Source organism: Papio anubis, chromosome 4, assembly GCF_008728515.1.
Source record: "Papio anubis isolate 15944 chromosome 4, Panubis1.0, whole genome shotgun sequence".
Lineage (NCBI taxonomy): Eukaryota > Metazoa > Chordata > Mammalia > Primates > Cercopithecidae > Papio > Papio anubis.
In genome coordinates, this window is record NC_044979.1 from 11905241 (window position 1) to 11929330 (window position 24090).

Here is a 24090-nt window from a genome sequence, read left to right on the forward strand (position 1 = left end):
GATAAATTCCTAGTATTGAGATGGTTGGGTTGAAGAATAAATGCACTTTTAATTCTGCTGGATATTGCCAATCCCCCTCTATAGCTATTGTTCTATTGGGCATGCTCATCAGGAGTGTATGAGAATGCTGGTTCCCCAAATTCTTGCCAAAAGAGTGTATAATCAACCTTTTAGGTCTTTGCCAACCAGATGGGTGAGATATAGTATCCCCATAGAGGATTAATTTGTATTTCTCTTTTCATTGTACATTTGTATGCATGCAAACACAATTTTATATACTTTGTTTGAGTTTCCTTTTCATGTTTTTGCCTGTTTCTATATTTTCTCAATTTTAGTTGGTAGATATTATAGACACAGACATTTTCTCTGTTAGCGTCAATTATACACGGATGGCAGTTATAATACAAAAATAAGATTAACAAATTTAGGCTTTCATCCTACAAAGAGAACAACAGCAAAACAATAATACTAACAAACACAAAAATCAAAAGCAAGTAGGAGTAGCCACAGCTTGGTTTACCTGTCAGTCCCTGTGCATGCCAACTCCACACCATGATGTCTGTTTCATATGCATTCATTCCTTTTCAAACCAGAGGCAATGACGGCCAGACATATTTCTTTAGAAATACCCTCTTCATCAGCAAATAATACTATATGCTATACTGAGTATCTATGTATTAAGTGTGAGTAGATCCCCGAGTACTCATATCATGCTGAATTTACATAAAGAGTAACATAATGTCCCTATATATTGCAAGTAGGCTCTTAAGACCCTTTGCTAAGCTCCCTGGTTACCCTTTCATCTGGCCCACTGGTTTTCTCCCACAATTATCTTTGGTACTAGGAAGCTATTCCAGTAACAGCTCCTGGTTTCTTTCATTCCTGTTCCATCAGCGGTGTACCTTGATTCGAAGTCTAATTTGTTTTTACAACTTGTCACTGAATTTTAATTTACATAGGAAAATAGCACACATAAACATACAGCTTGATGCATTTGTACAAGTGTAAGAAGCACTTTAGTCAATAAACCAAGAATTATCAACACGTCTAAAACTTCTTTGTATCCTGTTCTAGCCATGACCCTTCAACAGAGGAAACCACCATCTAGATTACTAACTGCATGGACCCAGGTCCAGCATGGATTGGAGATTGCCACACATCCATGCCTTTGGCACCAGTCCCTTGCCATAACCCTCAGCAGCATCAAGCTGCCTCCAGGTCTGAAGGGAGGACAAGCTTTGCTGCCTCAGCCAGTATTCCCAGCCTCCTTCTCATCTCCCCGCTGCTGCAAACTCTGTTGTTTTCTCTCCTATAGAAATCCTAAGCTTTTCATGTGCTCCCACACATGCCATTTTGGACAGTTTGACCTCTAATAGATGTAGGTATGTGCAGCATTCTCAATATTATTAAATATAAATTAAGATAATAAACATTATTGTTTACAAATTGTAAATCTAATTATAGCTGCATATTCAAACATTCACTAAACTCCACAATTCGGTAGATCTGTTAACAAGTATTTACTAAGTACATTCAACAGTCAAGGTACTTTCCTTGCTGATGAGAGCCAACATTTAACAAGACAAAATAAGCCCCTCAAACAACTCACCTATAATCAAAAATGATGATATCTTCTTAATTGTGGTATAATAGAGAAAGCAAAGACTATTGGGGACATAAAGCCAAGGAAAAAGCCTTGTCTCTTACCTTTCAGGATGTTGCTACAGTAATTGACACAAAAAGTGCTTACCAGGTAAGGACTCAGTGAATGGTGGTTATTATTGGCAATGATATTTGATTTTAGTAAAAATGCCAAACATCTCTGCACTTCAATTGAATAGGCTAAGACATAGGTTAAATTCCATTAAATATCCATAGGTTTGATATTATTTGGGGGGAGATTAATAGTTATTGTATAGTAAGAGTTGAGAGAGTGTGTGTGTGTACATGTGCCTTTGTTTTGTTTCACAATCAGTAATCCCAAATCCTAACATAAAATATACCTGAATGATGATATTTTGTTTTTGATTTTAAAATTTGAAACCAGCAGCATTGGCATTCCTCCTTATATTAAGTAAAGGTAAAATGCAATACTTCTATTAATATTTCAAGAGAAAACTGACATATTAAAGATATTTCATCATCCCTTTTTATTTAACATATCGTGTAAAAATCCATTGGATATTCCTACTATATCATAATCACAAAATCTTTTCGAAGGGACTGGACATTTCTTTTGTATTGGTTTGGTTTCTGTTATCAAATACTTGTTTGTTCCAGGCTGAATGTGAAGAGCCTGAATAACTTTATGATAAATTCACAGTCTTTTTCTCTTGCTCTAGGCTGTCATACACAGCTCTATTTTCCAATTTGTGTACTATAACAAAGCTGAAAAATACACAAACGAGACAGTCACTGTGCGTATAGAATGAACAATTGTGCTTGCTAAGTGCATAAGATAAACAATGACTTCGCCATGGGCAACTCAGTTTTCATATCTGAAGTGGAGTGAATGTGTTTCTTAACCTTCTCTGAAGAATACTGGGAGAACTAATGAAACCTGCCATTTTCAAGCAGATACTAGTATAATCCAAATGAAATTAGCAATTCAACCCCAAGATTTAATTGGGGAAAGCTGTTTTAGCTTTGGGAGAGCTCTTTTCTTTGCTGATAGAAAAATTATCCATCATTGTTTAGAAGGCAGGTTTGCTGGAATCCAGTTTTTAATAAATAATGACTGTATCTCAAAGAATTACATGATGTTGATAGTGTTAAATGGTGTGTAATGCAGAATAAACTACTGTATGGAGTTTGAAACTAGGACATGTGTGTTTTTGTTTTGTTTTGTTTTGCTTTTTTTTTTTTTTTTTTTTGAGACAGAGTCTTGCTCTGTAACCCAGGCTGGAGTGCAGTGGTGCAATCTCGGCTCACTGCAAGCTCCTCCTCCCGGGTTCACGCCATTCTCCTGCCTCCCGAGTAGCTGGGACTACAGGCGCCCACCACCACGCCCGGCTACTTTTTTGTATTTTTAGTGGAGACGGGGTTTCACCATGTTAGCCAGGATGGTCTCGATCTCCTGACCTCGTGATCCGCCCATCTCGGCCTCCCAAAGTGCTGGGATTACAGGCGTGAGCCACCACGCCCAGCCGACATGGTTTTTAAGGTCAAAGATTTCTTTGGGGACAGGGTGGGAGACTGATTCTTTAAGTGTCTTTGGTTCATTTGCTATCTAGGACAGAATAATTCTGAAAATGTTTCCTTGGAGTTTTGAATGTAAATAAATGATTGCAAAGAGTCATATATAAGTAGTCATCAACCAATCTTTCATGTTTGATTCTAGCATATTTTCTGAGTTAATGAAGGTTGACGCACGATTCCTCTTAGAAGACACTGTCTTTCTTACAAGATCATCCTTATTCTTGCTTATCAGACACAGTCCTATCAACACCCCAGTGGTAGCAAATGACTTTTAATGTCATAATTTCATAAAGTACTTGCCTACTAGTTGTTATGAGTTTAATTTTGTCCCCGCAAAATTCTTATGTTCATGTTCCAATCCCCAGTGTCTCAGAATGTTATATTTGGAAACAGCTTCTTTGCATATATAGTTAGTATGAAGTCATACAAGAGTAAAGTGGATTCTAAACAAATACATTATTTCTAAAATGAATGCCATATAAAATGAAAAACAAGGCTGGCCACAGTGACTCATGCCTATAATCCTAACAATTTGGGAGGCTGAGGTGGGAGGACTGCTGGAGTGTAGGAGTTCAAGACCCACCTGGACAACAAAGTGAGAAGCATCACTACAAAAAAAAAAAAAAAATTAAATTAAAATTATCTGGGCACGGTGACATGCACCTGTAGTCCCAGCTACTCAGAAGGCTGAGGCAAAGGATCCATGGGCTCAGGAGTTGGAGCTTGCAGTAAGCTATGATCACATCACTGCACTCTAGCCTGGGTGGCAGAGCAATACCATAAAACACACACACACACACACACACACACACACACACACACAGAAGAAAGATGATAATAAAGCAACACAGGGAGAAGACGGCCATCTGTAAGCCAAGGTGAGAGTGCTAGAGCAGGCTGTTCCCTCACCGCCCTCACAGGAGGAGCCAGCCCTGCCAACGCCTTGATACTGGACTTCTGGCCTCCAGAACCGTGAGAGAGTAAGTTTCTGCTGTTTAAGCCACCCAGTTTATGGTACTTCATGATGGCAGCCCTAGCAAACTAATACAATAGGGTAAGTAGTGCTTTTTTAAAAAATTGAAAACAGCAACACCAACAATAGCATTAAAGATCAAGATCTTCTACCTTTTAAGCTCTGTGATCTTAGGTAAGATCCCGAACCTCAATCTTTGTATTGAAAATTAGAAAAAAGGCCAGGCGCAGTGGCTCATGCTTGTAATTCCAGCACTCTGGGAGGCCGAGGCTAGTGGATCACCAGAGGTCAGGAGTTCGAGTCCAGCCTAGCCAACATGGCAAAACCCAACCTCTATTGAAAATACAAAAATTAGTCGGGTGTGGTGGCAGGTGCCTGTAATCCCAGCTACTCGGGAGGCTGAGGCAGGAGAATCGCTTGAACTTGGGAGGCGGAGGTTGCAGTGAGCAGAGGTTGGCACACTGCACTACAGCCTGGGTGACAGAGCGAGACTCTGTTTAAAAAAATAAATAATAAATAATAAATAAAATAAAAATACCAACATCTTATATACAAGCACTGTATTACAGTTTAAATGCTGAGATCACTAAGTTTCACACAGCCTGTGAAAGGAATGGCTGACCAGGGTCATAGTGGCGGGGAACACAGGCTGGTTAGGCTGCTCTGGTTTCCTATCCTAGCTCCACTGTTTGATTAGTTCAGTGTAGTTTTTTTATTATTTTATTTTTATGTTTATTTTATTTTGGGGGTGTGTTCCTTAAAACAGGAAATGTGATATTTATTCAACCATTACAAATTTTTTTTTTGCTTTCATATAGGGATATATCGTGAAATGATTACCATAATAAGTTAGTTAACACATCCATTACCCAGTCTCACCACGTGCCCCAGGGAAAGCTGTACTTTCTCTAATCCTCAATCTCTGCAGCCGAAAATAGGGCTTAATCATAAAAATAATAATCTACGTCCTCACATATTAGTTGTTTTCAAGATTAAATGATATAAAGCACATTAAACACTTAAGGAACCCCCAATAAATGTTGGTTGGTTGTTATTATTTATTAATTTGTGCTGCTGAAGTTTTCTGAATTCCTGCTAAATCACAGGAGTTTTCATAGACATCTTCCAAACTGCATATTAATATCATTATAAAGTATTTTAATGGCAATTACAATAGACTCATTCACTGTCTCATCAAAATATATTGGTGAAGTTCATCGAAGAAATGCAGATACTTATCTCAAACATTTGTTTCATTTGGAAACGGACAGATTTTTTTCTAGAAGCCAGAGTCTATGCTTTACTCTTGCTCTAGACTCCTGAAAAGGCATAAATGGTGAATGAACCTTTCAGACAGCCTGTCAGCACTGTATCTTTTTGCCAGAATCAGAATGTTCATTTCACTGCAGCCTATAATTAAACTAGTTAACTCAAGCAAACCAAATTTATTTGCCAAGACATTTTAACATTCTAGTAGTTCTCTCCTAAAGTCAACATTGGCTAAATCAGCTACCTGGAAAACAGTATGCATAAGTGAAACACATAGAATGGGATCTTCACAGTGTCCAGGGGCATAAGCATCCTGAAAACTGTGCAAGATGACCTGGGCTTTTGTTTAAAGCTATTGTAGTGATTTTTGCTGTCCTGGCAATTAAAATATATTATTCTCAAGGCTAGACCTATTATTAATGACTTACTTGCATTCTTTTTATCACTTTTAATATAGTATTCTACAAACATTAATGATAACATTCATAATAATACTGATAAATAGGAGAAAGTGAAACAAGAGGAAGATAAGAAGAGACTATATTCATGGGGCGTTGTTCTAAACAATTTAGTTCTGATTAATTTATTTCTCACAAAAATCCCATAAGGTAAATACAATTATATCACTTTTACATCTAAGGCAACTAAGGCCCGTAGAAGGTTGATTAACATAGTTAAATATGCACCACGAGAAAGTGTTGGAGCAGAGTTGAGATATTTGAGGTTTGGTCCAGAGCCCATGCTTTCTTGTTCTGTAAATATCGTGTATGCATTCAACAGTATTTTCAATTAGTCAAAATGCACAGGGGTTCATTATAGTAATGGAACTTCTTGCTGAACCAAAATAAGTATTTGACTCCATATTGAGTAGTGAGGCCAGTATACCTGGATTCAAGGCTCCGATTTAAATGACATCATGGTTCTCAGCCTCAGCTTATTCATCTACAGAATGAGATACTTCAATTCAGTTGTAAACTCAGAAACATCTGTTTTGTACTCTGCAGTGAGCTCTATATGACGAATGGTACAGAGATAAAACGTGTCCTAGGAGACTGCATAAACTCCAAGTTTCTTCCAAACTTAGATATTTACATTACACAAATCAAGCATTACAGATTCATAGGATATAATTTCAGAGTTTTTTGTTTTAAAAAGTCAGCTTTTCACTGGGTGCGGTAGCTCACCCCTATAATCCCAGCACTTTGGGAGGCCTAGGTGGGTGTATCACTTGAGGCCAGGACTTCAAGACCAGCCTGGCCAACATGGCGAAACCCCATCTTTACTAAAAATACAAACATTAACCAGGGATGGTGGCGCATGCCTGTTATCCCAGTTACTTGAGAGGCTGAAGCAGGAGAATTGTTTGAACTTGGGAGGCAGAGGTTGCAATGAGCTGAAATCACTCTACTGCATTCCAGCCTGGGCAACAGAGCAAGACTCTGTCTCTAAGTAAATAAATATAGGTCAGGTTTTTCTTTTGTTGCATGTCAGAAAGTCAGGAAAAACTGACTTATTAAATTATTTATAGAATCCCACTCTCCATTCCTACCTATTTCAGCAGAAAATTCATCTGCTTGAAATGACTTCCTGTCCCTCTTCTCTGAGTGACCAACTCCTTATCTACTTAGCCAATAGTAGGTAGCTCCTCAAGAAGCCTTTGCTGGACCCAACCACTCTGAATAAGACAGCTTTCTTTGTGTTCCCAGAACAACCTAGGCAAGCACCTCTCTATCTGAACATAGAGTCATACAATATACTTATAAATGCCTATGTTTAGCCTTATCACTAGTTTATTTACCCCTAGAAGACAGTCATTGTGCTTGTGTTTTGGTCTGTTTATCCCTAGCCTCAGTAAATAGTAGGTGCTCAGTGAGTGCCTATTTATCAAAGCTCACTCTTTTTTTCATGATAAATCTGTCTGCAATTTTCACTGTAAATTCTAGTTTTTCTAATTCTACCTTCTGGTTTGGAAACACAAATGCTGATGCTCATTCCTCTCTTCAAATATCAAAAGCAACGCTGTCTATCTTGGAGGTATATATGAATCACTGGTAAATGTCGCTAAACTGTAGATTCTGATCAGTACATCTGGGTTAAGGCCTCTGAGATTCTGCATCTCTGACAAGCTCCTGGGTGTTCCTGGTGCAGCTGGTTTCTCCTTTCATGGCTAACCAGCATAAACTGTTTCGGTTAATACTCATAAGCCTATTTTGGAGTCTGCTTACCATACCCTTTTCAGTTGGCCTAAGAAGACATAGAGAAGTACTATAGACAAAAATGGGTTATTTCGTTCCAAAGTTAATGACTTTATCAAGTGAATGTATTAAACTGAATCTTATGAAAACATCCTAGTCATATTTTCACCAAAGTTTCTTTTAAAAATATATCTCTGAAAAAACTTTCCAGGCACAATTCATATGGCAATGCATAGGACTCGATGTGATAATGAGTAGGGCCATGATTTGAATGGCATAAATTAGCATTCTCAATTATATTTACAAATGAGTCATTCGTCATTTCAGGCTGGGAAGCACAGATGTATGTAATACAGTACACATGCCAATACACTAATAGAAAAACGTTATTATAAAGTGGAAGTAACAGGCTATTTTAAATTTTCAAGAAAAGAGCCAATATACTATGTTAATGCACCTAGAAATCACAAATGTATAAAATAATTGAGTGATTAATATGTTCCAGACATTGCTCTAAACCCTTTGTGTGACTTTTTCACTTAATACCTACAACCTCTATTGAGGTAAATACTATTCACATAAGTGACTAGACTCATTTTACAGATCGGGAACTTTAGGTGCAGAAAGCTTAAAGAATCTGCGTGAAGATACACAGATCTATGTTACCAAAATTGTATGGTTGGCCTAGGTGGTCTGACTCCAGAATGTAACATTGAATTACTCATTTCACTGCCTCTCAGGAGTCTTCAGGCACATAAGAAACAGGATTTACTGTGCACTAAATTCCCCAAAATAAGCATACTAGTATTCCTCTAAATTACCACTTGAGCAGAGTAGAAACATACATCTTAAAAGAAAGAACTGGTATCTTATTCAAATTATTTGTAGGTGCCCATTTATCAACACATTATATAAATCTGTGTTTACTTGGAGTTATTTAGCCTCATGTAACCTAAATCTAATTTTGACATGATTAAAAAAAAAAAAAGTTAGCATTGAGTTCAATGTAAAATAAAACACCTGAAAATATTAGTATAATTGATAACAAACCTTGTTTCAGGGATGCTTTAAAAATTAGAATAATTACATATATCCTATTTTATCTCATAGATGAAAAATACATTATACTGTGAGGAACTATACTGTTATTTTACAGCCTGTAAGAAATCTTCTGAGATTATAACATTTTCCTTTATCTAATAATATATGCCAATAATATATTCAATATTATCAACAGCATCTTTTTATGTTCCAAATTTTAGAAAAATATGACATGCATAACCATATTTGTTAGAACAGTTCTATTTATGTAGAATACTGAGTCTCATAAATTGTCCCAAGAAACCTCATGACCTTTTAAAATGAGAATCTCACCATACAAATGTGTATTTAGAAAGGTGATCAAAATTCACTAGCAGAGGCATTACAGTATATGCAAAAGGATCTGGAATATCCACTCAACTTATTAAAATTCATGGGACTTTAAAAATATTATCCAGCCTAAGAGGAATATAAACAGAAAAATCTATTTCACAGAAATAAGAAGCTTATTCTGAAATCACCTTGCAAATTGTTTTTTTCTAGACAAGTCCTGAAGATTTTTACCCCATTTATATCAAAGATAATTTTAGAAAGTTTTTGATGCAGATTATTCTGATGTGTTTTATTTCTCAATAAGCTAACTACAAAATTATTTTGAATATGTCCGCCTGATCCTTTACCCAAATAACCAATGGCAGCAAGAATGCGGATGTTTACGTAAAGAAGCAAGGGTAATACTTGTCTATTGGGGAAAAGAATCATATTCGCGTCCTAAGGGAAGGAGAAGTTATTATCTGATGGAAGATGTAGGCACAGGCGACAGGATGGTTGTCATCCTGACTTTCATATGCAGACAAAATTCTAGATATTTTGAAAGAATATAAGTACACTATTGAACTGTAACACAATGGCATTTATGTTTTATATTCATACTGGGAACAGATTTTTAAGTGATTTGGAAAATTAGTGCAACCACTATAACAAATGGTTGAAAAGACAGGGCAGAACAATCCATTCATTTTTAAACAGTGTCCCCTTAAATGGCTCATTGGACACAAGGCCATCATTATGGTAACAGATAATTTGTTACAAGCACTGCAGTGGCACCTGGCACAGAGCTAGGTCTACCGGTCATGCCTCACTGACCCAGCCTGCGCCGCACTGTCTAAACATGTATTTACCGTTCGTTAATCGGACGTTATGACCGAGATTTGCACACATTCTACCTCCAACTTTAAGTAACATTTCCTTAATCTAAAATATTGTCAGATATTTTCAATCATGAATAAGAGTAAAAAGAGGTAAAGTGAATCTGAAAAGCATAGAAGGAGACTAAAAAATTCTGAAAATTGTCATTGCTGACCATTCTCACTGAAAAGACATACTAAACTAGATTTGGAGCATGCTTCTACAATTGGGAATTGATGACACACATGTTTCTAATCTTTATAGCTTGAAAAATTTCTTTACTTACATAATCTCACTTAAATATCTCAATAGGAATTATATCTATTTCTCAGATTAGGATTTCAGGAACAGAGAAATAAAGTCAAATCTCCAAGTTTATAAAACAAACCAATGAAACAAGATACATGAATTCAAACCTTTCGACTCCATATCTTGACTTTTGCTTGCCAAATGACTAATTATAGGCTAATCCAAAAGGATGTTTTGAGAACTGTTATTTTATAAATATTGGCTGATGGAATATGTAATTAAAAAGAAAGTAGAGACTGCGTGGTCCAGCTTATACCTTGATATTCAGAAAATCTAAATGTTTCATAAATGAAACTGCTAACTATTGTATTTGTCTTCTAGATATTTGAAATGTTTTAAATTTCTTGAAACAATGAAGCTTTATGTATATGCATATGTATATGGGAAAAGCATATATGTGACAAAGAGATCTGGGTTTTGAAAATAAGTAATCTATTTAATATTTCTGAGAGAATATGAACTTATTTATCCCTATATTCTTGATAAGTATCTAACCATATAATTTAAATATGATGAAACAGTTCTGTAGAATTCTCCATCTAATAGATGCAGTGGTAACAAATTGCAGTCTAATCCTTATTTAAAATTAAGAAAATGGATCAAAACTGTTCTTAAAAATAACAATATACAAGCGTGTTTTCATGATTAGGAAGTATTTTTTAAAGAAAAATAAAAACTGTGTTCATATGACTGGTAAATTTGTAGTACGTTACTATCCTAAAAAATAATAGTGGTGTGTAAAGAAGGCATTCACTGCTATTACTCCAGTTTCCTATTTTGGCTCTGAATATCTGCATTCAAAATCCAGTAATTGAATTTCCCAAGCAAAGCAGGCCTCTTAGCAAAAGCCTGCTGGAATTCTTATTTAATATAATGTTTAATGGACTTCTGATACAAAATGCTTACACAGAATACTTCCTGTCTCTAACAGATTATATTTAGGAAACTTGAAAACATTTCAAGATAATCATGCAAATTAGAGTTGGTGGAGTATGTAGATGTAATGATTTTTTGGGGCAATTTTATTTACCTTTTACATTGGAAAAGAGGTTCTAAATAGAAGGAAATTATATTGTAGATAAAGTATAAAGACTTCTTTTATGCTCAGTATCATCAAAGAGGAATGGAAGGTTTGACTAGTTAAGCCCATTTAGAAACTCAGATCTTTGAATATTAAGTATTCAGATAAACCATTCTTTAGGAATCTTTCAGGAACGATTCTCATTCCATAATGAAAGATTCATGGCTCTAAAACCTTGTGAAACTGTCATAATTCACTTATACATGACTTGTTCTTTGCTTATTTTAATATATTATCCAATAGTGATAAAATAACTCAAAATGTCCATATGAATACTTAATAAGAATATTATAAAAATTACTCATGTTTCCCATTTCCCCAACAATCAGAAAAAACATAACCATGGACATTTGTTTAAAATTATATTCATGTGATTGAATATACATTATCTTCTATACTTCTCAGGTAAACAATCATTATAAAATGGATAGTAAAAACAATTTCAAAAGTACATAAAATTTTACATCTTATAAGGCATTTTCCATCAAAAAGTCATCCAATCTTCTCTATATCAGAATTCTCTTCAAGTCCAGTATACATAATGTTAAGTAGTAGTGGATTTAAAAACTCTAGTATTTAATACCATTTTTAATAAACTTAATCCCCAAGAGTACTTTTTGATGAAATTTGTAAATGCTAAATTTTAATCACTTAATGAATAAGACGACATAGCCCTAAAATATTCAAGAATTTTTAGAAGTTAATGAACTTTACCTCTTTTAGAATACATTAAAGGATTGGACTCTTTTTTGTATTAGCAAGGATTAAAACATTTCTGCCATAGATTATTAAATAATGTAATCATTATGTTGCAGGCTTATTGGTACTGAAATATATTTTGCAATATTTAGATTGTGTCTCTGATATGGTTTGGGTCTGTGTCCCCACCAAAATCTCATGTCAAATTGTAATTCCCAGGGTTGGAAGAGAGGCCTGATAGTAGGTGATTGGATCATGGGGGTGGACTTCCTCCTTGCTGTTCTACTGATAGTGAGTGAATTGTCAGGAGATCTGGTTGTTTAAAAGTGTAGGATACCCCCGTCTCTCTCTTCCTCCTGCTCCAGGCATGTAAGACATGCCTGCTTCCCCTACACCTTCTGCCATGATTGTAAGTTTCCTGAGGCCTCCAAAGCCATGCTTCCTATACAGCCTGTGGAATCGTGAGCCAATTCAAACTCTTTTCTTTATAAATTACCCAGTCTCAGGTATTTCTTTAGAGCAGGTCAAAAATAGACTAATATAGTCTCCAACTTGTTTTGATTTTTAAAATTTTATAATTAGCTCACTACTAACTTCTAGAAATAATCACTCATTGCTCATCACGTAGCGTACTGATTTTTAATAAGAAACATATTATTTGAAAGGAAGAAACAAAGTGAACACCAGAAAGGGAGAAGATGATAGAAATGCACCTTTATCACCTTAAGATGGAAAGTCCTATAAGTAGACGCAGCATACCTTTACAATTTGTGATATTTTCACTACATGACATCCTTGTCTCCCTGACTCGACCATTATTATTTTATGTAATATCAAGAGTCCAAGGCCAGGTGTGGTGGCTCACACCTGGAATCCCAGCACTTTGGGAGGCCAAGGCAAGTAGGTTGACGTCAGGTTGAATTCCTGAGATCAGGAATTCAAGAGCAGCCTGACCCATCTGGTGAAACCCTGTCTCTACTAAAAATACAAAAAAAAAATTAGTCAGGCATGGTGATGGATGCCTGTAATCCCAGCTACTCAGGAGGCTGAGGCAGGAGAATTGCTTGAATCCAGGAGGCTGAGGTTTCAGTGAGCCAAGATCACACCACTGCACTCCAGCCTGGGCAACAAGAGCAAAACTCCGTCTCAAAAATAAATAAATAAATAAATAAATAAGTCCAAGACAACCTGAGCAATTTTATCCTCTTTAGCCCTTTTTCCTTATGTCTCTGCACTTAGCCATCCTTAACTGTTCAATATTTGATAGATACATTAAAGTTCAAGTATTTTAGCACCTATCTTTATTACTATCTTGGCACATTATGAGAGGAGAGGATTTGAACACTCTTAATTTTGAGAGGAAGACTTTACAAATACAAAAGTGTGAACAGTATTTCTGTTCTGATATGGAGAACAGTATTTCAGAGTCTGACATGTAACCCCTCAAGTAATTTTACCAACATGCTTATTTGATCTTAGTTTAGAAATCACAGAAAGTAAACCCCTCAAGCAATTTTACCAACATGCTCATTTGATCTTAGTTTAGAAACCACAGAAAGTTAGAAAACAATGAGTGCTTTGGGTTTTAGAAGAGTTTGTGATCTAAGCCTTAACTGTTCACTCTCATTTGTTTGGTCTGCTGTTTGGTTGGTTGGTCGCTTGATTTCTCCCTCCCCTTCCCGCCACCCAACTCCCTTACTCCTCCTTCTTCCCCTCTCTCTCTGCCAAATTTTAAGGGCAACCCTTTCAAATTTTCTGTTCTCCTCTTCCTTTTCAGCATATACTTTCTCTACCCCCTTCCTAACTGTAGACTGAAAACCAATCTAAAATATGATATTCAGTGTTCACTGTACATTAGATTCACCATCGGAGCTGTAAAATCCCAAAGCCCAGGCTGCACCTTAGACCAATTAAATTCAAGTCTCTGGGGTTGGGACACAAGGGTCTGTATGTTTTAAAGTTCTCTAGCTAATTCTGCTGTGTATTCAGGCCTGATAATCACTTTCTATAAATCATGCCTGAGCATTTGAATGATCTCAATTGTGAGATGAAGACATTTTAGAAAGAGGCATTTTTCCCACTACTTGCTTTCTGTAACTTATACATCCTCATATACAAATAATTATTTCCATATAATTATGACTTGAAAGGAGTTATTTCTAAAGTTCTACTTAAGCAGACACATTTTTTATTCTCAGGACATTATATCCTTATTTCATATACTACTATAGAAATGAACATCCACTTTAGCTCGAAATTATAAACTCTTGTTACTTAGAAAAAAACAATTGGGGACTTTTAAAATACAAAGTCTACAAGAGTGATTCATGATAAAGTTAAAAATACCCAGCACTCTGCCTAATACTGTGAAGGACATGATTTCAAAAGTGAACCCTTTCCTCTTCCTTTTTTTCCCCCTTCCCCTTTCATCCTCTCCTTTTCCTCCTCCTCCTCGTCTTTTTCTTCTTCTTCTTCTGGTTTAATATTGATGACATTACTTGATTTTGGTCATGCCTGCTTTTTAAAATAATTGAACCAAAATAGAACACTTAAATTTTACGGTTAATAATTTATTCAAATTATTATGTGGTGAATATTTGATTGAATACATACAACTTTTTAAGTTAATAGAGATGTTTTAAGAACAAATGGGTTAAGCTTTATTCTCTTCTTTCATAATAAAGGAATAAAGTGAATATGGATCTGTAATAAGTGTTTAAGACACTATTATAAAATGGACAATTTCTTTTCTTAACATCTGTCATGGCTCTTACTACTCTAAATTATATTCTTCATAATTTCAATATTTTCCTTCAATTGAAAATCTCTGTCTTCAGAAAAGTTATCAGTATCATTAATCATGATTTCAGCTTATATGATTCTGGTCTCATTGATCTGGGTGTTCCTTTCATCTATGTGCTTTAAAACTTCCTCAGATGATTCAAATTCATAGTGCCAATCGAGAATCATTGCTTTAACCATTGGATAGAAATTACAGCCTGAAGAAACTTTCTTCCATCAACAATGATGAATAAATAAGGTTTCTCAATGATTTTAATAGATAAATATTGATAACTATATATGCTTAGTAAATCCTGTGCCATTTTCTAATATTTCCAACCCAATTCTGTGTCTTTGCTTTCCTGCCAGTGACTTACCCAGATATTCCCATCTTGATGATAGGGTTTCCAGTTTCTCCCTGTGTCGCTGTAGAGCATCCGGTACTGGGTCACCCAATCTGAGCTGCTGTATCTTCCTTGGGTTGCAATGGCACTGATCTGCTTCCGATTGCCAAAGTCAACCTGAAGCCATTGATAATGGTCACTGTCTGATGGAGACCATCCCCCAGCACCTGAAGATGGGCAGAGGCAAGATTGAAAAATGAATATTTAAATTTGAACTTGTACAACTGACAATGGAATATTCTACATATCTTAATTGGCCTTGGCAGTGCTCTATTTCACAGATATATTATGAAGTATCCTTTATAGATGCCATTGAGACTTCAACTAATATTCTTCCAGCTGGTAACATTGATTCTTTAACCTCTTTATGGTGTAATTATGTGCTCATTTTCTCCTGAGCAAATGTCTTCATAATTCCTCAATTAGATCTTATTAGTACATGTCAAAGTCTAATTGGCTGAGGGTTGATCAATTCACCGTAAACTCTTCAGCTAAAATCATGAGAAAAATGTAACTATCCAATTTTTTTCTGTCATGTAAACTTTACCATTTAATAAATTATGAATTTAAAACAAGCAATTATACACAATTTTTAAATATATTTTTCTCATGAATTATAGTAGAAAAATATTTGCAATTCTTAAGATGAGCCTAATCTTACATTAATTTCCTGTACCACTGAGATGTACAGGGAGGTATATATCAAATCAGGCAGTATGTTTACTTAACACTTAGAAGATATACAGATAGTATCTCTTGAAAGACATATTTCTAGAAAAATAAGATACTAAGCAAAGTTAAATCTCTTTTGGCAAAATATAATAATTGCTTAGCAAATAGTAAAAATGTAAAAACATTTGTTAGAAAAATGGCACGAATATAGATCAATATTCTTAATTTATAGTAATATTTAAAATAACTAGGGTTGCACACAAAATAAGTTACAGAAAATATGGCCTAATGTTAGTGCTAAGAGGCATTATAATTTTTAAGGTGAGTTCAACTACTAAAGAGAATAAATGATAGAAAAATGCTCAATAGGTTATCCAATGTGCAGTATATCAAAATGTGTGTACTATTTTTAAAATAAGGAATTTAAAGGTTGTTGAAATAATTTATTCTATGAGGACGTTCATAATAAAAATAATTTTATAAATCATCACAAATATTCATTTAACAATGTTTATATGCCCTATTTTTGCTGAAAACTATGATAGAATAGCTTTTTAAAAAAATTACAAAACTAAAAAATTTTTAAATAACTGTTTGCCCAGGTGCAGTGGCTCACGCCTGTTATCCCAGCACTTTGGGAGACCGAGGCAGGTGGATCACCTGAGGTCAGGAGTTCGAGTCCAGCCTGGCCAATATGCTGAAACCCCACCTCCTCTAAAAATACAAAAATTAGCCAGGCGTGGTGGCAGGTGCCTGTAATCTCAGCTACTCGGGAAGCTGAGGCAGAAGAATCACTTGAACCTGGGAGGCAGAGGTTGCAGTGAGCCGAGATGGCGCCATTGCACTCCAGTTTGGGTGACAGAGCGAGACTCCATCTCAAAAAATAAAATAAAATTTTTTAAAATCACTGTTTTAGGGACTGGACAATGGGCAGTGCAGTACATGATCCATAAAATAAGATAAACAAATAAGGTGAGCCCTGCCAACTTCCTGGCTTTCTGCTAGCTTCACTTTCTGGATCATGGTACATGGAAGATGATCCCAAACAGAGTTCAGGAGTGCAGCAGTGTCACTGAAATGGAAACATATTACAATTCAAAGCTACTAAAGAAGCTCGAATTCACAGGACAGAGTCCCAGAGAGGGCACAGCTGTGTAAAGAGCTTTGGAAATCTACATGGGAGTCATCAATGAGTCTCTGGAATCTAGACTCAGAAGCAATATTGTGCTGTGTATTTTCAGATCAAGATTGCACAAGACCAGGTAAAGGGAGTTCTGAAATCAGCAATAACCAGAGGTTGCACAGAGCTGGGAAAAATTTGATTTCAGACTAGACAAAATTGAGAGACCTTGAATGCCTCCAGGCATTCAGTAGACATCCCATAAAAGTCGTGCATTATAAGTAGGGATATTTTAGTCCTAAAATGAGGGCTAGTCCGGACACACCTGAGCAAAGGTTACTGAAAAAGATAAATCTGACCAAAAATTAATTCTTTGATTGACCAAAACTCAACACTCCATTAAGGAAAGCCATAAACATTTAGAAACTGAACAACATTGCATCCATGATGTCAAGTATATAAATTCAAAAATATACTAGCCATTTGGACAAGCAGGAAAATATGTCTTAGAACCAGAGGGAAAAAAAATCAATAGAAATGTACCCCCAAAATAACAGAAATGATGAAATTAGCAGACCAGGACTTTAAAATAGTAATTATTAATTCTATTATCTAAAATAAAACCTATAAACATTTTTAAAAGATGCGAAATGTTGAAGGAGAAAAGCAAAAAAGAGAACTAAATGGAAATTTTAGGACTAAAAATTACATCTGAAATAGATAATTTAATGGATGGGCTTAACAGCAGATGAGACATAGAAGAAAAACATCATTGTACTAGAATGTAGGCCCATAGAAGACATCTAAATTAAGCTCAGAGAGGAAAAACAAGGCTTAAAATTAAACAGTATCCCAGTAAGTTCTGAGACACTGATAACTGCCCTAAGAAGCATGCAAGTGGAGTACTAAAAGCAGAGAAGACAGAGATTGGGTCAGAATAAAATATGTTTGAAGAAGTAATGGTTGAAATACATACACCCAGATATGTGAGAAGCTGATTGAATTCCAGGCAGGAGAGATACAAGGCAAAATACAATAAGGCACGATATAATTATTTGCTGAAAGACAATGCTAAAGAGAAAATCTTAAAAGTATTCACAGGGTTACAACTTCTCAGCAGAAATAATGCAAAACAAATGACAATGAAATGACCTATCAGACATGATGGGAAAAAAGCTGGCAACCTGAAATTCTATGTCCAGCAAAAATATATTTTAAATATAAAAATAACGTAATATTCAAGACAAACCTGGGAGAATTCATCACTCATATATGTATACTATAAAAATATAATTTTTTCACCTTAAGGGAAGTTTTACCATTTTGAAACTCATATTTACATGAAGAAATGAATGCTTAAAATGCTAAACATGTTAAGTACATATAAAATATTTGTTTAGGTTTTTAAATTTCATTAACAGATAATTTAGTGTTTAAAAACAGTAATGATGAATGACAGGGTTTATAATAAATGTGGAATTAAAATATGCAACTCAAATAGTACAAAGGATAGGAGTCTGGACAGGAAATATGTTATGCTGTGGTCTTACTTTACACATGAAGTGGTATTATTTGAAAATAGTAAACCCTAGATCAAAGGTTAGCAACCATTTTCTGTAAAAGGTTAAATATTGAATATTTTTGGCTTTATAGACCATACTACCTCTGTTAAAACTGCCAAATTCTATTATAGTATGAAGAGCAGTACATAAACAAAAGAGTGTGGCCATGTTATAATGAAGTGTTATTAACAAAATCTTGTAGCTGGACAGAGGGTTGAAGTTTGTCGATCCCTGCCCAAGATTAATCACTAAATATATATATATATATATATATATATATATACAAATTTAAAATCTGTACCTTTCACTATATCGAAATCATATCTCACAAAATATTTGGACAAATTTAAGTATCTAGTGTTTGTGTTTCCATAGGTTATATGTGTGGTGTCTATAGAATATATGTGCAAACAATGTAACTACTTCTCAGTCTCTATTCTCATCTCTTCAATACACACTTTTACAAGAATGTTTTTTCTATGATACAGTACTTAGCTGTAATTCCTCTTGAGGAATTTCCTGGGTTAAAAAGAGGCACCTGTAGATGATATACCTCCATGGGGTTGTGCAAATGTAATGACTGGTCAACCTGGGGCTATAAAGAGCCAGTACCCTGCCCCACCCTGTGGAAACTCTGAGGTGTCTTCACAGTCCCAGAGCTCCCTGCAGGGATTGGTCAAAGACTTCACTGAAACTGCATTTCACCTGAACTCCTCCCTGTGACTAATTTCTGTTTCATTCCTTTCTCTTCCACAGGTTTTCATCCCCCAAACACTCCTAATTAACTTCACAGATGCTATTTTTCCTCTCAGGATTTGTATCCTGGAGATTCTAGTCTGCAGTCCCTCTTGGACCCACTTCCTGACAAGCCGTTCACGAACAATGAGTTAGTTATACCTGCTTTGTAATCTGTTTTTTCCTATTGTAGTGTTAGTATATAATAATCCTTATTGTCATATATCATTCATCTTCCTATTTTACCTCGAATTCCATAAAATTTTGGAAGAGCTGTAGGCTAATTTTGGGGACAACAATATACTCAGTTATTGAGGGATAACAAATATGTTTTCTTACCTGTTAGATATACAGTTCCAAACCTTGAAGAAATTTTATAGCCAATTTCATAGAGAGTTCTATCTATGTATTACCAAAAACAACAGGATGATTCAGTGAACTAAAGTCAACAAGCAATTAATACAATGAGGTAGCAGGTGAGAAAATAGCTGATTGATTGGGGAAACTTAGAATATTTCCTCTGTTTTGCTAATGAACGCTCCAGAATAAATTTTCTTAAGTGACCTATTTTTTTGCTACATTCCAGTCTTTCAGCAAGCAAGCAATTAACGTACAGCTGCTTAATCCCATTTATCTCATTACTTTTAGCAAAATAGAATTTACTGTCAATTTTAAGGAAAGCAAAAATCGAAAATCAGGAGAAATATAAGTCAAAATGTATTTCTTAGCAGAAATATAAGTGGAGAGAATACTATAGTGGGTAACCTCAAGGGGAGGGCAAAAGTCAGTCTTTCATGAGGAACATGGTGGAAAGATCGATGAAAAGTTCCCTTTTTCTCTTTGATCTATCAAGCAATGTAATTTGGCGAAGTTTATTACTTTGTTTACTTGGCTTGTGAAATGTGTAACCTCTATTGATCCAGGGATTAATAATGATACCTCTTTCATCCCAACAACCTCTGGAATGTGGTGTATAAGAGGGCAAAAAAGTTCCCAATGTATTGTAGTAGCTCAGAGAAAGTGGTTGGACGTCAAAGAGGAGTTGGAAGAGGTGGAGAATGAATAGTCATAAACTCTCAGTTCCTAAGAAGAACTCTTACCTAGAGATAATATTACCTAAAACATCTAGCAAATAAGTAGTGTATTGTTGAAGTAACTTCAAAGATGTGTATTTGTTAGAGAATTCTTGCTCGTCTCGAAACAATAAGAATGCCGTATCTTCCTTTCCCTACTCTCTCCCCTTCTGTGTTCTCTCTTCCCTTTCCCACCCCCGCATCCTCCGTGTGTCTTTCCTTCTTCACTCTTCTTTCTCACACATACACAGATATTCCTCCCCCTGTGTATTTGCATGTGTGTAGTATGTGGTGTGTGCACATGTATGCTGTAAAGATTTAGTGTTTGTATTCTACGTGTCCATTCTATGTGGGTTCCTAGAGTGATGCTTTAGAGAATCTGAATAAATTGATGAAACTAATACTCTAGACTCATATGAGTTATTTTTGCTTTATAATTTGTAATTCAGTAAGTCAGAGAAAAGAGGAATTTTGCAGGGGGGTTAGAGAGGCCATGGAGCTTCTGTTGTAGTGATAAATGGCTCCTGAAGAAACACAGCCCTCAAGTTGGTGGTTTTAACACCACCAGAGCCTATAAGCCTGGATTCTAATTTAGCAAAAATACATGGTGAAGAAAAATCAATTAGGGTTAGAACTACCTTTAATAACTGGCTGAGAAATATGTATCAGATGAAAAGAATAAATTGGAAAGGAGACTCCAGGCAAAACTGCATTATGAGTTCAGGCTTTGAGACCCCCTTCTGCTTCAAATACACTGTATTTTTAGATAAGATAGATAAGAAGAAAATTGAAAAGACATAGTGAGGATCAAAAAATAAGATAAGCATCTCCATGCACAAGAAATGCAACAAACATGCAAAGCAATGAGTAGGGTTGAAGCCAACGCCAGCTAGAGTCCAGATCTGGGGACATACAAAGGCATTTGGGCATTTGGCTACTATGGAATATTGGTGATGTAAATTTCCTGTGTGTATCAGCGACAGAAAGCTTGCTTCAAGGTTGCAAACCAAGACTGGCCCTCGGCTAACCTGGTTGTGAAAAGAGACTGAAGAAAGCTGATTACTCACTTAAACATACGGATTATATGAGGCTGTATGCCCAAAGAGGTTAGCAAATAGGCATATCTGAGATGAGTAAAGGCATTCACTGGCTTGGTGACCAGACACATAATAAAAATAACACTGCCAGGCACAGGCATCGGGCCAGTAATGTAAGGTACAGTTTCAGACTGGACATTCTGGGACTTGAGTAGAGAAAGTCCCATAATGATAAAGCACAAAAACAAGGGAGATGAGAAGAGATAGGAAGAGAGAAAGAGAGAGAGACCAGAAAGAGAGAGACTGGCTGTCAAGAAGAACATGCAAATGAAAATTTCAAATGACAGGAACAAAACCCAGTGCCACGAAGTCAGTAAAGTCAAAAGTTCAACACCAATTAGCTCCAAAAGTAATAGCAATTGAGGGCTAGTGGAGATAAATAGGCTCTATCCTCTCAAAAATATAAAATAGGTAATGCTATTCATTAAAAATAGCAGTAATTGTAAGTTACAACAGGGAAAAATAAAACATTTATAGATGAATACTAAAAAGAACCATGAAGTAGTTTTAGAAATGTAAAATTTAGTTACTGATAGGAAAATAAACTCATCAGAGGAAAAGTTACCAATTCTATATAATCTAAGAAATAATTAGTGAGCTAGGCTGCGCACGGTAGCTCCCAACTGTAATCCCAGCAGTTTGGGAGGCAGAGGCGGGTGGATCACTTGAGGTCAGGAGTTCGAGATCAGCCTAACATGGTGAAACCGCATCTCTACTAAAAAAAAAAAAAGTAGCAAAATTTGCTGGGCGTGGTGGCGGGTGCCTGTAATCCCAGCTGCTCGGGAGGCTGAGGCAGGAGAATCGCTTGAACCCAGGAGGTGGAGGTTGCAGTGAGCTGAGATTGCACCACTGCACTCCAGCCTGAAAATAAATAATTAGTGAGCTAAAAGGTAATGTTTCCATGTTGACATATATATACACACACACACATACATATACATACTTATAAATCATATAATTTATATATAAAATATGTAATAAATATATTGGTATTGATATTAATATATTAGATTAAATATCTAAACACATAATGTATAATTGATATACATTAACATGTACATATATAAAATTTACCACTATATAAAAATTGTACTATATATAAATATATATAAATGTATATCAATTATACATCAGTAAACCTGTTAAAATTTGCAGTAGTTAACATACATTGGGGGTAAATTGGAAGCTTCTAGGGTAAGTCTAAGAGAAGTTCTAGACTAAGACCAATACATAGAATATAAACATTTGAAAAACTAATTTTTATTCAAAACTAAAAAAGACATGACAACATGAATTTTAAGACCTTCTGAACATTGAAAATACTATGTAACATGAGTTTAAACCTACAATGGAGAAGTATCCAATTGATACAAAAGCAGTAACAGGCATCTTAAGAAGTGCTAAAAGGAACTTGTTAATGAGCTCAGATTTTATTTGCAGTGGGGGATAAACATCTGCAAGGAGGTCATGTGATCTATGAGAAGCGGATAAATAGGCTTCAACCAAGTGTAGATATTTATTGATTAGAGTAGCCAGGGAAGAAGACTATATCCATTAATCAACATCTGTTATAAACTAGAACAGGAAAATTGGCATGGCCCAATCATTCCTAAAATATTGATAAATAAATACTTACATAAATAAGGTTGAAACAAAAGCACTTGAAAGCTATTTTTTAAGCAACACAGAAGAAAGAAGATATAATACTATCAGATACTATTTAATGACAGGAAAATAGTATTGTTTGTCGTCCATTTCTACCAACAAAGAAAACAGTTTCAATAATTCTAGGAGTAGCAAAACTACTAACTGAGTATAGATAAACACCTCCCGAGAGAAGCTAAGACATAATAAGACGGACAAAGTGGTTTTACCCTTTTCTTTTTTTCTTTCTTTCTTTTTTTTTTTTTTTTTTTTTTTTTTTGAGATGGAGTCTCGCTCTGGCACCAGGCTGGAGTGCAGTGGCGCGATCTTGGCTCACTGCAACCTCCGCCTCCTGGTTTCAAGCGATTCTCCTGCCTCAGCCTCCCAAGTAGCTGGGATTACAGGCACACACCACCACGCCCGGCTAATTTTTGTATTTTCAGTACAGACAGGGTTTCACCATGTTGACCAGGCTGGTCTCCATCTCTTGACCTCATGATCTGCCCATCTCAGCCTCCCAAAGTGTTGGGATTACAGGCTGAGCCACCACGCCCGGACCATGCCCTTAACTTTTTGAAGCATTCGAATTCAGATTATAACCCCAAGGACTGCATTATCCATAAATGTAATCTTAGCTTTCTTGAATATTTATTAAAGGAACTGCCAAAAAAGGAAAGATAGTCAAAAACCAAATACCATAAATTTTAAAAACAATGAAGTTGGTACATCTGGGAAATATAACAAGAAAGATCTTCTTTAAAGTCTAGCACGTGAGTTGTAAATATTTAGGAAAAAGGATGAAAGGGCTCTGGTGATAGAGGAGGCAACAGTGGTAGGTTATAAGGATTTCCTTTTTTTAAATTGAGCCCTTGTTTAATAGAACAGATTAAATTCCACAGACGTATCTTCAATTTTAATTATTGCAAAGCATTTGACAAAATATCTGGAAAATGTAAAATAGTAAAATGTGGGCTGAGAGATAACAGTTTTAGGTAAATTAAAAAATGGCTAATAATCATTGCCAAATACGTTGATTAATGGTGATGTCA

General features: G+C 35.6%; 1 protein-coding gene across 1 annotated transcript in view; it reads right to left on the reverse strand.

The window, feature by feature from the left end:
- Positions 1-24090, reverse strand: part of CNTNAP2 (contactin associated protein 2) — a 2167939-nt gene that overhangs the window by 1460418 nt on the left and 683431 nt on the right. The window contains exon 3 of the mRNA XM_031664956.1: positions 15112-15305. Within this exon, the coding sequence (XP_031520816.1) occupies positions 15112-15305 (194 nt within the window). The remainder of the gene's footprint in view (positions 1-15111; positions 15306-24090) is intronic.